The sequence below is a fragment of the Bison bison genome, unplaced genomic scaffold (genome assembly GCF_000754665.1).
Source record: "Bison bison bison isolate TAMUID 2011002044 unplaced genomic scaffold, Bison_UMD1.0 scf7180017864300, whole genome shotgun sequence".
NCBI lineage: Eukaryota > Metazoa > Chordata > Mammalia > Artiodactyla > Bovidae > Bison > Bison bison.
The window spans coordinates 1434350-1450762 of record NW_011494872.1 but is presented as its reverse complement, the minus strand read 5'-3'; the positions used below and the strand labels follow the sequence as shown (position 1 = coordinate 1450762).

The 16413-nt window shown below is 41.3% G+C and overlaps 1 protein-coding gene across 1 annotated transcript in view; it reads left to right on the top strand.

Moving 5' to 3' along the window:
• KCNQ5 (potassium voltage-gated channel, KQT-like subfamily, member 5) overlaps positions 1–16413 on the top strand; it is a 248204-nt gene that overhangs the window by 70952 nt on the left and 160839 nt on the right. The window contains exon 4 of the mRNA XM_010851279.1: positions 8028–8154. Coding sequence (XP_010849581.1) covers positions 8028–8154 — 127 coding nt within the window. The remainder of the gene's footprint in view (positions 1–8027; positions 8155–16413) is intronic.

Here is a 16413-nt window from a genome sequence, read left to right as displayed (position 1 = left end):
ATATGGTTTTTATTTTTCAATTTGTTAATGTGGTGTATTACATTGATTGATTTGCGGATATTGAAGAATCCTTGCATCCCTGGGATAAAGTCCACTTGGTCATGGTGTATGATCTTTTTAATGTGTTGTTGGATTCTGATTGCTAGAATTTTGTTAAGGATTTTTACATCTACCCCTACATATGTTGTCTACAAGAGACCCACCTCAAAACAGGGGACACATACAGACTGAAAGTGAAGGGCTGGAAAAAGATTTTCCATGCAAACAGGGACCAAAAGAAAGCAGGAGTAGCAATACTCATATCAGATAAAAATAGACTTTAAAACAAAGGCTGTGAAAAGAGACAAAGATGGTCACTACATAATGATCAAAGGATCAATCCAAGAAGAAGATATAACAATTATAAATATATATGCACCCAACTCGGGAGCACCGCAATATGTAAGACAAATGCTAACAAGTATGAAAGGAGAAATTAACAATAACACAATAATAGTGGGAGACTTTAATACCCCACTCACACCTATGGATAGATCAACTAAACAGAAAATTAACAAGGAAACACAAACTTTAAATGATACAATAGACCAGTTAGACCTAATTGATATCTATAGGACATTTCATCCTGTACTTTTGAAAAAGTCTGATTTATCAATTTTTCCTTATGCTTTTGGTATGAAGTCTATGAACTCTTTTCTTAGCTTGAATCCTAAATATTTTCTCTTATGTTTTTTACTAAAAGTTTTATGGCTTTAACACTTAAGCCCATAATCCATTCTGGATCAATTTTTGTATAAGGTGTGAGATATAGAGGTTCATTTCATTGCATTTGGAGGTCAAATTGCCCCAGCATTGATTACTTTCAGTAATCAACTATTTCTTCCTCTGTTGAACTACTTTTGTATCTTTGTCAAATAATCAATTGAGCATGTTTGTCTGAATACATTTCTAGGTTCTCTTTTGTGTTCCGTCATTATCTACGTGTCTGTCCCTCTGCCAAGACCACACAGTCTTGATTACTGAAGCTACATAGAGGTTTTTCATATGAGATAAAGTAATTCCTCCCACTTTTTTCTCTTTCTTGGGAGTTTTCTTTTCTTTTTTTTTTTTTGTAAGCTATTCTAGAGTCTGTACCTTTCCATATAAACTTTAAAATAAGTTTCTTTACATCTACAAAAAAAAGTTGCTGAGATTTTGATAAGAATTTCATTAAAACTACAAATCAGTTTGGGAGAAGTTGCCATCTGTATCATGTTGCACCTTCTAATTCATGAACACAGTATTTCCATTTACTTAGGTTTTCTCTGATTTCTTTTATCAACATTTTGTAATTTTCAGTATGCATATCCTGTACAGATTTTGTTAAATGAATAGCTAAACATTTTATTTCCTTTGGAATGGTCATAAATAATATTGTGCTTTTAAGTATGGCTTCCACATCTTTTTTTTTAGTATGCAGAAATGTGTTTTTTTTTTTAATGTTGATCTTATAACTTACAACCTTACTGAATTCACTGATTAGTTCTAAGAGGTTTTTGATAAATTCCTTGTGATTTTCTCCTTAGACAATCATGCATCTGCAAATATAGACTTTTTATGTCTGCCTTTCCAATTTGCATGCCTTTTATTTCTTTTACTTGCCTTATTGCAGTGACTATAATATGCAATTATGTTGAATAAGGGTGATGAAACTAACATCTTTCCTTGTTCTTGATTTTTGGAGAAAAGCTTTCACTCTTTCATCATTAAGTATGACATTAACTCTAATGGTTTTGTAGATGACATTTATCAAATTGAGAGCACAAACTTCTAGTTCTGACTTGCTGAGAGTTTTTATCACGAATGAGAAAATTGGATATCCACACTTAGAAGAAAGAAATTGGACCCTTATCCCCCACAGTGTACAAAAATTAACTCAAAATGGATGAAAGACTTAAAAGTAAAGCCTGAAAGTATACTCATGATTGCTGGGAGAAATATCAATAACCTCAGATATGCAGATGACACCACCCTTATGGCAGAAAATGAAGAGGAACTAAAGAGTCTCTTGTTGAAAATGAAAGAGGAGAGTGAAAAAGCTGGCTTAAAACTCAACATTCAAAAAACTAAGATCATGCATCCAGTCCCATCACTTCATGGCACATAGATGGGAAAACAATGGAAACAGTGGCTGACTTTATTTTCTTAGGCTCCAAAATTACTGCAGATGGTGACTGCAGCCATGAAACTCAAAGAGGCTTGCTCCTTGGAAGAACAGCTATGGCCAACCTAGACAGCATATTAAAAAGTAGAGACATTACTTTGCCAAAAAAAAAAAAAGGTCCGTCTTGTCAAAGCTATGGTTTTTCCAGTAGTCATGTATGGATGTGAGATTTGGACTATAAATAAAGCTGAGCACCAGTGGCTCAGACGGTAAAGCATCTGCTTGCAATGCAGGAGACCCAGGTTCGACCCCTGGGTTGGGAAGATCCCCTGGAGAAGGAAATGGCAGCCCACTCCAGTACTCTCGCCTGGAAAATCCCATGGACAGAGGAGCCTGGTAGGCTACAGTCCATGGGGTCGAAAAGAGTTGGACACGACTGAACGACTTCACTTTTGAACTATGGTGTTGGAGAAGACTCTTGAGAGTGCTTTGGACTGCAAGGAGATCCAACCAGTCCATCCTAAAGGAGATCAGTCCTGAATATTCATTGGAAGGACTGATGCTAAAGCTGAAACTCCAATACTTTGGCCATCTGATGTGAAGATCTAACACATTGGAAAAGACCCTGATGCTGGGAAAGATTGATGGCAGTAGGAGAAGGGGGAAACAGAGGATGAGATGGTTGGATGGCATCACCGACTCAATGGACATGAGTTTGAACAAGCTCTGGGAGTTGGTGATGGACAGGGAAGCCTAGCGTGCTGCAGTCCATGGGGTCGCAGAGTCAAACATAGCTGAGTGACTGAACTGAACTGAAAATATAGCACTATTAAAAGAAAACATGGAGAAGGAGCTTCTTGACATTAGTTTGGGCAATGAGTTTTTTTTTTTAATCAAGGTATAGTTAATATACAATATTATATAAAATTTAGGTGTACAACACGATTCACAATTGTTAAAGGTTGTATTCCATTAATAGTTATTATAAAATATCAGCTTATTTCCTATGTTGTACCTATACTATATGTCCATGTAGGTTATTTATTTTATACCTAGTAGTTTGTGCCTCTTACTTCCCCCCATTTATCCCTCCTGTTTCCCCTCTCCCAACTGATAACCATTAGTTAGTTCTCTGTATTTGTGAGTCAGCTTCTTTATTGTCATATTCACTGATTATTTTTATTTTTTAGATTCCACATGTAAGTAATATCATACAGTATATGCCTTTTGGTTTTCTTGATATAACTCCAAAATCACAAATAACAAAGACAAAAATAAACAGGTGGGATTGCATCTAACTAAAAATCTTCTGTGCATAAAAGGACACCATCAACAGAGTGAAGATACAGCCTTTGAGATGGGAGAAGACCTTGCACACCAAATATCTAATAAGAAGTTAATATCCAAATACATAAGGACCTTTCATAACTCAATAACAAAAATTAAATAACCTGATTTTAAAATGAGCAAAGGACCTGGATAGGCATTTCTCAAAAGAAAACATACAAATGACCAAACAGGTATACGAAAAGATATTCAACGTCACTAATCGTCAGAAATGCAAATCAAAGCCACAATGAGATATCACATCACATATTTTAGAAAGGCATTTACCAAAAAGACATGAGATAACAAGTGCAAATGAGGATGAAGAAAAAAGGGGACCCTCCTAACCTAGTGGTTGGAATGTAAATTGTGGAATATAGTATGGAAGTTTCTCAGAAAATTAAAGCTAGAACTACCATATGATCCAGCAGAAATGAAGTCATGATCTCAAAGAGATATTCACACCCACATGTTCATTGCAGCACTATTCACAATAGCCAAGGTATGGAAGCAACCTCAGTGTCCATCAATGGACAGATAGATGTGACATAGATAGATAGATACGTTGGCAGAAACATACAAGAATATTAGTCAGTCTTAAAAAAAAGTAATTTGCAGTAACATGAAGTTGGAAGACATTATGATAAATGAAGTGAGTCTGACACAGAAACACAAGTACTGCATGATCTCACCTATATGTGGAATCTAAAAAGTTGAACTCAAGAAACGGAGAGTAGAGTAACTACCAGTAACTAGAGGATGGGGGAAAAGAGATACACCAGACCAAGGGCACCAAGTGCCAGTCATGCAGAGGAATTAGTCCTAGAGACCTAATGTACAGCCTGCTAACTGAAGGCAACAGTAGTTTCAGTGTGTACTGGAAATTTGCTAAGAGATCAAATTTTAAGTGTTCTCACTACCAAAAAAAAAAAAAAATGTTACCTATGTGAGGTGATGGATATGTTAGCTTGATTACGGTAATCAGTTCACAATGTATACATACGTTAGGACATCATGTATATGTACATTGTGTATATGTACATCTCAAATATACACAATTTCTACTTGCCAATTATACCTCAACAAAGCTGGGAAATGAAAAAGGGCCAAAAAAAGGTGATCTCCCAATTTCATTGCCTTCCAGTTCAGTCAGATTTATAATACTTTCCCTCTCTTTCTCCACAGAACTTTGTTCCTTTTAATTGAAATAAGATAGAAACTTCAGGAAACAAAAGACAAAATCTAGTCAAAATGGTTTTCATGCTTTTGCTCCCAATCAAATGAGCTCAGGTCTTGCAAGGGAACATTCTCATGGCCCACAGCTCTGGGCTGTGAAGAGAGGTGTTCCACGGTGACCTCACTAATGCTCCCTTGGTGACCAGAGAGTTTGAGGTTACTGTTTGCCAAGTCTAAAGCCAGGCCCTCAGAAAGAAGACGAAGGAACGCTCTAGTAGGAGAGAGTTCTGACCCCAGTCTTACTCCTCCAAGGCAGAAACTGTGACCTTGTAGTAAAATCCAATTACAGCTTCCTCTTGTTTTATTTGGAAATGAAGGATTTTTCCCAATGTTGTTTAAAAAAAAAATCAGTAAGCAATATTCCTAAACAAGTGCCCCTGAGTAAATCTATAATGTATCTGCCTCAGGATACAACATAGAAACGATTCAATGAAGACCTACCTGACTATACTAATAGAATGTTACCTTACTATACTAACAGAATATTACTTTACTCCAGTAGTCTTTGTTCTCAAGAATATTAGCTATACATCTACTGAGGGCCTACCTTACTATACTAATAGAATGTTACTTTATTCTAATATTCTTTGTTCTAAAGAATATTGGCCATACATCTACCAGTAGCAGCTATTTCCATGAAAAAGGAAAACCTTTATGTGATAGTGCCTCATTGCTCAAGCCATATTTGAGTTTTCTTAGCTATCCCTGACAATAGAACCCCCCACCAGTAGAGCACCAGACTCCCTGGCTCAAGTAGGAGGAGGAGACAGGGATAAAAGTAGACCCCCACTAAACACAGACTCGACATGGGCCCAGATACATGGGCCCTGTGGGTGTCAACAGGCTCTGTGTGAGGCTAAAGGAAGATTAAAGGAAGCCTTGCCTCCCCAGCTCTTCCTAACATGGCACTTCAGACACCATAAGAATGAATAAACTCAACTATCTAGATATATAGTGTAAAAAGTGTTAGTCACTCATGTCTGACTCTGTGACCCCATTGACTATATAGCCCACCAGTCTTCTCTGTCCATGGAATTCTCCAGGCAAGAATACTGAAGTGGGTAACCATTCCCTTCTTCAAGGGATCTTCTCGACCCAGGGATCGAACCCAGGCCTCTTATATGGCAGGCAGGTTCTTTACAGTCTGACCCACGAAGGAAGACCACCTAGATATATACTGAAAACTAAAACAGAGAAAACCAAAACAAAGCCCTCATATCATGAATGAGCGTGTGCTGACCATGCTATGGTTATCTTCGTGAAATCATCTGTGGAGATTTAGCCATGGGCAGGACTTCCCTGGTGGCTCAGAAGGTAAAGCATCTGCCTGCAGTGCAGGAGACCCAGGTTCAATCCCTGGGTCGGGAAGATCTCCTGAAGAAGGAAATGGCAACCCACTCCAGTATTCTTGCCTGAAAAATCCCATGGACAGAGGAGCCTGGTGGGCTACAGTCCATGGGATCACAAGGAGTCGGACACGACTGAGCGACTTCACTTTCACTTTTCACTTTCAGTGTTAAGTCACTGTAAGTAACAGCCATAATATTGGAGATTTATCTACCATCATGAGAAATATTTGTGGGTTACTTAGTGCAAAATAACAGAAGGAGAGAATCCTGTATCTCTACTAGGCATTTTAAAAGTGTAGCATATCACATACTCTAACTGAAGAAACAGACATTTCCCTGAAACTTGCAACAAAAATGCCATTTTTCTAAATTTGATAATGGCTTTTATCTTGGGATGTGGGGCAGGAGGATGGAGAGTAGATTAGGACATTCACTTTCTACGTTCAACACTTCTGTGATGTTTAGAGGTTTTAATAAAGACCATGTATCACTTTTATAATTAAGCAGTTCTTACAAAGATCAATTAATAACTGTGTATGTGTGTTAGTCACTCAATCATGTCTAACTCTCGGCAACCCCATGGACTGTAGCCTGCCAGTCTCCTCTGTCCATGAAGTTCTCCGGGCAAGAATACTGGATTATCATTTCCTCCTCCATAGGATCTTCCCAACGCAGATCTCCTGCATTGCAGGTGGATTCTTTACCACCTGAGCCACCAGGGAAGCCTCAATTAATAAATACTGTTCTATTAATACATTTTAAGTGCTGAGTCAATGCTTGTTTAAAAACAAAAGAGGGAAATATTATTTTTAAAGGAAAACAAATGTTGATAAGCTCTGTGCCTGCCCCAGTCAAGGAATGACAAGGTGACTATGACAAGTTTGCTCCAGAGACATTTCTTAACAAATTCCAGTGGTTTACATTCTGTGACCCACTATTCAATGAACCTCTTTAGTTGGCCTTTCCCAGGATTCACTCACAACTCTTCCTAGAAAATCTCAAAGCCTTCCTGCTGGAATAAGTGTTATTTTCTAGGCAGCTCTCACCAAAGGGCAGCCTAGTAATTAACAAGTTTCATCTCCAGAGGCTTCAGGATCTCATTTCTGGCGAAGGATGTGTGTGCTACACATGATAACACTGTCAAAACTTGCTGTCTTATAAGGAGATTTTTGACATCATAACAAAAGAACTCTGTATACTCCTAAATATTTACCTCTCTTTGTCTCAGAACAACTCCTCAGAGCTCAGGGATTAAGTCACTCCTTGCAGCAAAATGAGGATCTGCTTTCTGTAAAACTGTAAACTGTATTTTTGGAGTTCACTCTTTCATTTCAAATATTTCATGTTACTGGGTAACTAAGGGCAATTGCACTATGTAGTCAGCCCTCCTTATCTCCAGGTTTCACACCCGCAGGTTCAACCAACCATAGATCAAAAATACTTGGGGAAAAAAACAGAAATTCCCAAGAAGCAAAACTTGAACGGTGTGCCAGAAACTGTTAACAAAACTTTTGATCATATTAGGTACTATAAGTAATCTAGGGATGACTCAAAGTATATGCAAGGATCTGCATGGATTACATGCAAGCCCTACTCCATTTTCCATAAGAGACTTGAGCATCCGCATATCTTGGTGTCCAGGGGGTCCTGGAACCAGTTTCCTGGGGATACCAAGGGACTGCATATAGCAGGCAAGAGGAATCTGTAATTCAAGCTGCACTTTTAGAATTAAAACTGACTCCTAAATTTGCAAGACATTAGAGACTTGAAGAGAAATAGTGTTCCACACTAGGAAACGTGGGGTTCCGATGTTCTCTGGGTTTACCTCGATTTGGAGAAACGGAAATGTTAGCTTCCGACTTTAACAACCAGATGTTTTAGATGAAGTGCCTGACTGTATAATATCCATGGAGCTTCCTGCTCTGTTCTGCTCGGTAATGCCTCTCCCTGACATGCCTTGTTTGATGTTTCAGGAATTCGTGATGATCGTCGTCTTTGGTTTGGAGTTCATAATTCGAATCTGGTCTGCAGGCTGCTGCTGCCGGTACCGTGGATGGCAGGGAAGACTGAGATTCGCCCGAAAGCCCTTCTGTGTCATAGGTGAGTATCAGAGTCCTGGACGCCCAGGTTTGGGGCACTGCATCCTTTTCTTCTTCTGTCTCTGGTATTACCACATTTGGTTTATGTTAAAAGCTAATATTCATGGATTCTTCACCATGGGCCAGGCTCTCTCATGGTTTGAGAGTGCTGACTCATTTAATCCACTTCACAGCTCAGTGAGGTAGGTATTTTCATTATCCAAGTTTTGCAGATGAAGAGGCTGGGGCACAGAGAGGTGGAGTGAGTTGCGAAGGTCACACAGCTAGTAAGTGGTAGCACTGGGACTGAGCCAGAGGGCCTGGCTCTGGAACTCTCACGTCAAGTTCAGCCGTGCTAAAATACACGGTTCTCGAGCATTGCCCTGAATTAGGGGAAGCATTGATTTCCGTGAGTAAAGATCTATTTTTGCTCCACAGTGTAAGCAGTACTGCCTTTATGCTCTTGGTCAGCTGAAATGTGTAAGTGTACCGGTCCTGGTAAAGCTTATTTATGAGCAGGCCTCAAGAATAATTACATATATGGCTTATTATACCCACTGTAACCATGAGACCTGATAAAGTGTTTTCCCCTCTGAAATTTGGGTCCCCACCTTACAGTCCCTGAATAAATATCACATCTCTACAACTCCCTGGCTGCTGTCGCTTCAAAGAGATTCCAGTCACCTGGGTGCCAGCCTGAAACTATAAAACATTCCAGAGTTAAGATCTGGCACCTCGGAGTGATATATTTTAAAGTATATCATAAAATTGAAAATTTTAGTCAATTATATCTCAAATTTTAATTATTTTTTCAAGTGAGCTGCCTATATCATGGCCTTTTATCCCTAAATATTTCAGTATGGATTTTCGAAAGGAAGACTATGAGTCTGCATAATCTTCTGTACTTAAATTGGATGTTAGTACAACCCCTTATCTAATCTGCTGGCTGTATCCTAGTTTTGCCAGTTGACCCAATAATGTCCTTGTAGCATTTTTCCCTCCAGTCTAGGGTCACATATGGTGTTTAGTCATCAGGTCTCTGTGGTCTCCTTTTATCTAGAACAGTTCCTCAGCCTTTCTGTCTTTTACAACACTGACATTTTTGAAGAATTTGACCTATTTTTTAAAAAATGGAATGTTTTTATTTCTTTGGGGGAAGAATAGTAAAACCCTGTGTACTATAGCTTCTTGTAATTGTGGATGTTGTAGTTGTCGTTATTCAATAGTTGCATTTGGTTTCCTTGCTCTTTTCTCCTTCCTATTTCTTTGGCAGCCACTCAAATCTCATGGACGGAGGAGCCCAGTAGGCTGCAGTCCATGGGGTCACTAAGAGTCGGACACGACTGAGCAACTTCACTTTCACTTTTCACTTTCATGCACTGGAGAAGGAAATGGCAACCCACTCCAGTGTTCTTGCCTGGAGAATCCCAGGGACGGGGGAGCCTGGTGGGCTGCCGTCTATGGGGTCGCACAGAGTCGGCCATGACTGAAGCGACTTAGCAGCAGCAGCAGCAAATCCAAATGCTGGAAGTTCCTGGTGAGCTCACTTATTTCCACTGTTTCCAACCTGAGAAACTGGGGGTTTTAGTTACAAGCTAGTTTAGGCTGAGCTCCTGATCAGCAAAGGGTTTTCCATTCTGTTTCAGAAATTGTTGAGCGTCTTTGGATACCTTCTTCACCCAATGCTTAAGGAGGAAGTGGAGAAACCCTTTCCACACGCTCTGTCAGAGGAATCCTTTGTTTCATCTTTTATGCCAGTGCTGTGTCCATGTCCCGGACACTTGTCCTGAGCATGGGGAAGTGGGTGGGCTCCCCACACACCTGCCTATTTCAAGAGTTTCCTTTCATTCAACCGGACTTTGTGGAAACGTGACTGCTTGAAAAGCACTGCAGTTACAGAAGGGACTCTAGTGCAATTCTAAGTTACATCAACCTTGAAACACCTTGCTTGGCCTTCGCTAATGCAGTCTGTTTGTCTGGCTGCTCCTCTCCTGCCAGATGAAGTGCAGAGGAAACTGGGCACCAGCTCCAAGCCCCCGAGGGGCCCACCTGGCCCCCAGGGCACATCCGTGCAGGCACTTGGTTTTACTCTGAAGAGCTCCTCTCTTTTTGAATCCCCACTCGAGCTACACCATGAAACACTGTAGCTCGATGCGAAATTATGGCACGAGAGCTTCTAGTACTATAAGGGACCCAAACGATTCACAAGGCAAACAGTTTAGTAGGACTCATTCAGCTTCTATAGGATAAAGTTGGTTCACAGCTGACTGCAGGAATGTCCCATTTCAGGCTTTAAAACCGATTAAAAATTGCCAGAGAATGTTCAAACTACCACCCGATTGCACTCATCTCACACGCTAGCAAAGTAATACTCAAAATTCTCCAAACCAGGCTTCAATAGTATGTGGACTGTGAACTTCCAGATGTTCAAGCTGGATTTAGAAAAGGCAGAGGAACCACATCTGTTGGATCATCAAAAACGTAAGAAATTTCCAGAAAAACATCTACTTCTGTTAACTACGCCAAAACCTTTGACTGTGTGGATCACAGCAAACTGTGGAAAATTCTTCAAGAGTTGGTAATACCTGTCCATCTTACCTGCCTCCTGAGAAATCTGTATGCAGGTCAAGAAGCAATAGTTAGAACTGGACATGGAACAACAGACTGGTTCCAAGTAGGGAAAGAAGTATTAAGGTTGGATATCATCACCCTGCTTATTTAACTTATATGCAGAGTGTATCATGCAAAATGCCAGCCTGGATGAAGCACATACTAGAATCAAGATTGCCAAGAGAAATATCAATAAACTCACATATGCAGATGTCACCACCCTTATGGCAGAAAAGGAAGAAGAACTAAAGAGCCTCTTGATGAAAGTGAAAGAGGAGAGTGAAAAAGTTGGCTTAAAACTCAACATTCAGAAAATTAAGATCATGGCATCCAATTAAGATCATGGCATCCAATCCCATCACTTCAAGGCAAATAGATGGGGAAACAATGGAAAAAGTGAGAGACTTTATTTTTTGGGGTTCCAAAATCACTGCAGATGGTGACTGCAGCCATGAAACTCAAAGACCCTTGCTCCATGGAGGAAAAGCTATGACCAGCCTAGACCGCATATTAAGAAGCAGAGACATTACTTTGCCAACCAAGGTCCATCTAGTCAAAGCTATTTTCAGTAGTCATGTATGGATGTGAGAGTTGGACTGTAAAGAAAGCTGAGCACCAAAGAATTTATGCTTTTGAACTGTGATGTTGGAGAAGACTCTTGAGAGTCCCTTGGACTCAAGGAGATCAAACCAGTCAATCCTAAAGGAAATCAGTCCTGAATATTCACTGGAAGGACTGATGCTGAAGCTGAAACTCCAATACTTTGGCCACATGATGCGAAGAGCTGACTCCTTGGAAAAGACCCTGATGCTGGAAAAGATTGAGGGTGGGAAGAGAAGGAGACGAGGATGAGATGGTTAGATGGCATCACTGATGCGATGGACATGAGTTTGAGCAAGCCCAGGAGATGGTGATGGACAGGGAAGCCTGGCATGCTGCAGTCCATGGGGTCATAAAGAGTCAGACATAACTGAGAGACTGAACTGGCTGAAAATTTGGTTTTAATCCAATTCCAGAGGCAATGCCAGTGTATTTCTGGCCCCTAAGCTAAAGAGCAGGTTCTTTCCCACATGTTTGCTGCCTTTTGATATCTGTTCTCAGCTGCAGATACATGGGCACATCTTGGTCCTTTAATCTTCCTCTTCCTCTCTTGAATCCTTCTGGGACTTGGTGTAGCATGTGATGCTGAAGACAGTGTTGTGTCATCTGTAACTCAGCCACCTTTAGGCCTGTCAGCTGTGACTTCACAGATTCAGTTTGACGCACTGTAGGTGTGGTTGGAGCTTAGTTTCCACTTCAGGCCTTTTCTTCATTTGTTATTTTACCTCTACCAAATCAGCTTCTTTGGAAGAAAACCTCACAGATAAATACATAATGAATACCCACTAGAACAAAAGCAAGATTTGTACTTACACTTAAGGTAACTATGCACTTCTCAGTCTTTTATTTGATATATGTGTAATGATTTGATTCGTGGTCCAGCTGAACCTATGTAATAGTGAAACGTGTTCAAATGTGGCTCTTTTGGACGAGGTTGGTAAGATGTAACCTACACAAAGGAACCAAATGTCAGCTGCCTGAAGGCAGCTGCTGCTGCTGCTAAGTCGCTTCAGTCGTGTCCAACTCTGTGAGAGCCCATAGACAGCAGCCCACCAGGCCCCACCGTCCCTGGGATTCTCCAGGCAAGAACACTGGAGTGGGTTGCCGTTTCCTACTCCAATGCATGAAAGTGAAAAGTGAAAGTGAAGTCGCTCAGTCATGTCCGACTCTTCACGACCCCATGGACTGCAGCCTACCAGGCTCCTCCGTCCATGGGATTTTCCAGGCAAGAGTACTGGAGTGGGTTTCCATTGCCTTCTCCAGCCTGAAAGCAGCAGGGTGTCCCAAATGGCTCCTGGAGCCCTTTCTAGGCCATGCTTAATAGGGCCATAAAAAATGATTGATGTCAGGGGTAAAATGAGCAATCACATTGGAAAGTAAGCCCTGATCTCCCTGCTTGACCTAATTGACTGCAGCAAAGTGGACAAAGAGTTGTCATCCCTCCCCTGCCCACTACATTCATGCCTACTGCACGTCGCACTGCATCTGTCAGGCCACTGCTCACAGGCCTAAAGGTGGCCGAATTACAGGTGACACAACTCCATCTTCAGAACCACGTGCTACACCAAGTCCTAGAAGGATTCGAGACAGGAAGAGGAAGATTAAAGGACTAAGATGTGCTGATAACGCTGTGCGTTTGGAGATGTAGCTAAGCTCTCTCAAGGCTCCACATATCTGTAATATCTGGTTATTCTGAACATGCCACACACCCAAACATTTTCAGAAGGCTTGAGCATTCAAGAAAGGGCCCCGAGGAGACTGGTCACTGGTGTGACTGCTGTGTGGGGAATGCCTTCTGAGAGCGCCCTCTAAAATAGAGCTGAAGCAGAGCAAAGCTTCTTCAGCTGTTGCCTTGGGCAAGACAGAACCCTGCAGACCAACTGATCCTATTGGGACACAGGTTGGTTCATGGGGCCCACGGGCTGATTCCCAAAGAATCGTAACTTCCCTCCTAACCTGCCCACTCCCCACCCCTACATGGGAGCCAGAACCAGAGCATTTCCAAATATTGTTGATTTAAGAAAACATAAAATCATTATATTCTTGTGTTTGAAAAACATCTTTTAGACATCTGTAACCAAAGAGAAGAAAAATCTACTCATTTTTTAAAATTAGATGCTTGCTTTCTTTACCAAACTGATTTATCTCTCCTTGATTTGGGGAGTTTGGAAACTGGTAAAAGCTTATCTTGAATTGCAAAATTCTTATATATCTATGCCTTCAATTTGGCAATGGCAATCCACTCCAGTACTCTTGCCTGGGAAATCCCATGGACAGCAGAGCCTGGTAGGCTACAGTGCATGGCGTCACGAAGAGTCGGACACAACTGAGCGACTTCATTTTCACTTTTCACTTTCATGCACTGGAGAAGGAAATGGTAACCCACTCCAGTATTCTTCCCTGGAGAATCCCAGGGACGGGAGCCTTGTGGGCTGCCATCTATGGGGTCGCACAGAGTCAGACACGACTGACGTGACTTAGCAGCAGCATGCCTCCAATTTACATCTCTCACCTAATACGCTATTGGAATAATATGTCTGCAGCTGTGGTCAGTAATCACTGTGCTACAACTTGAAGAGTTGAATGTGTTTGTGGATGACTAATGAGTTGACCTCATTTGTCTGGACTTTCTGATTTCTTTTCTGATCTCTCTACAATCAAACACAACTCATTCACTCAGTGGCCTCAGTATAGAGGACGTGTAAAATAACCTCAGAGACTGAGTTCATAGTCACTCCTTTTCCAGCTTTCATTAATGACCTGCCTGAAAATTGCAAATCATACCCAAGACTGCTGCTTAGATTACAGTAATGAGCCTGATGGGTTAGAATGTCAACAAGTTACTCGTAACCGTGACTTTTTGGATCCCTGGTGACTCCTCCTAGAGACAGCTGGAACAAGGCTGTAGTTTTTAGTCATCTCAGAAAAGAAGAAAAGACTAGCCTGTGATTAACCTTGGATCAGTACTTGATGCTAAATATAAGTTGATTTTTTAATTGCTGTTTTAGCAGTTCCCCTTCTGTGTAATATTTCCACAGGAAGACAAAAAGAGGCAAAGCAGAGCATAGAGGTGTCCCCCGTGAGCTGAACGTGTGTGCCTTTGACACGGGAAAATAGCAAATGTATCTTTTTTCTTAATGAAGAAAAAATAACCAGTGTCTTCCCTAGCTACAACAAAATTGGAGCCTTTATTAAAATCAACCACACAGCCAAGGCCACTCTAATATATCTGTGAGTTCATCTTATTGAAAGCAGTTTCAGCTGCTAATGTGTTGGAAAGCTATATCAGAGACACTTGGATGCCACCAGCTCCTAAACTGAAGATCCAGGCACCGTTTTTCTACCTCTCCAGCCTCTCCATCTTTCGTTCCAAGAGACAGTCTTTTCAGCTACACTCATTTTCTCACCCTCTAATCTCCTCTGCCCTTTACTGAAAGCTATTTCTCTTGGGTTGTTTCCTGTCAGCCGTGTACTCTTCTCTGCCTCCTTCTATGTCTGAAAGTCCAAACTCCATGCATATGGTCACCTCTATGTGATTAACTGGACCGTCTGAGGACCGTTAAACCTTCTTGACTTGCTTGACTACAGAACTATAAAGCCGTTTCAGTCTCTATAGTGAATATAGCTGATAGTTATTGAAATTTGCTACGCTATGGGTACTGCTCTTGAACTCGGTAAATACTGTCTTATTTAATTCTGCAGAAGTTTTATAATATCCTTTTTAAAGATGAGGAAGTAAGATAGGGTTTGAGAAACTTGTCCACAGTTAGATGGTGAAAGAACTAGGATTTCAATCTAGAAAAATAAGCCTACCTGATGAGCTCCTTTTACTCACAACACTTTTGACATCAAATCTGTGGGATTTTCCCTCACATCAACCAGTTCTCCAACTTTCTGTACACCCTTGCAAGTGAAAGTTGCTCAGTCATGTCTGACTCTTTGCAACCCCATGGACTGTAGCCCGCCAGGATCCTCTGTCTATGGAGTTCTCCAGGCCAGAATACTGGGGTGGGTAGCAGTTCCCTTCTCCAGATCTTCCCAACCCAAGATTGAACCCAGGTCTTCCACATTGCAGGTGGATTCTTTACCATCTGAGCCACCAGGGATGCCCAAGAATACTGGAGTGGGTAGCTTATCCCTTCTCCAGCAGATCTTCCCAACCCAGGAATCGAACCAGGGTCTCCTGCATTGCAGGTGGATATTTTACCAGCTGAGCTACAAGGAAGCCAACAACTCAATACAATTTTGACACTACCAATTGGTATTAGTATGAAACCCCGCCGATCCAGGGTTTAGTCTCACTGGACTTTCCCTCCCCAACTTCAGACACCAGCCACAGAGAGGTGTCCAGGCTAACATGCTCTGCCTGGCCGACGGCAATCTAGAGATTCCAATAGCCCCACATGTTGCTAGAATGACACAGGGTTCAGGAAAGTGCTGTACATTATATCACATTATATTTTTTATATTTATTATAAAAGCTGAATCTGAGAACAGCCAAGTGAAAGAGATGCACCGGACAGATATTTGGGGCAGAGGACTGGCTAACATGGAGATTTTGTGCCCCTTCAAGAGCCCCACCTCCTAGAACCTGTGTGTTCACCAGATGCTCACCAAACCCCACGCTTTAGAGATAGCCATGGAGCTGTCACTGAAAAAGCACATCTGTTGGTCACTGGCTGTTGGTGACTCAACACTTTCTCTCCCAAGAGGTCCCAGGTCCTCCTGGTACCCAGGAATCTGAATAGGGACCCCTAGCCAACAGTCATCTGATGATTGTACAGAAGGCATTTATCATGCCAGAGATCCCTAAGTCTAGGAGCTCTGTACAAGGAACCCAGGAGAATGACCAAGTATCCACTCCCCAGAGTACCACATGACCCAACTGTGAGAAAAATTGCTCTTATTGTTTATTAGTGTTTTTAAATTAAATTTAGTCAGCCTTGTCCATTGTCATCAACTTACATTTGTAATATCCATTAGTTGTATACAAATGTTATCATTTGCCACCTAAACTCTTTGATTGCAGTATCAGCCTTAAATATTAGCCTTATCACTTCAATTAGATCAG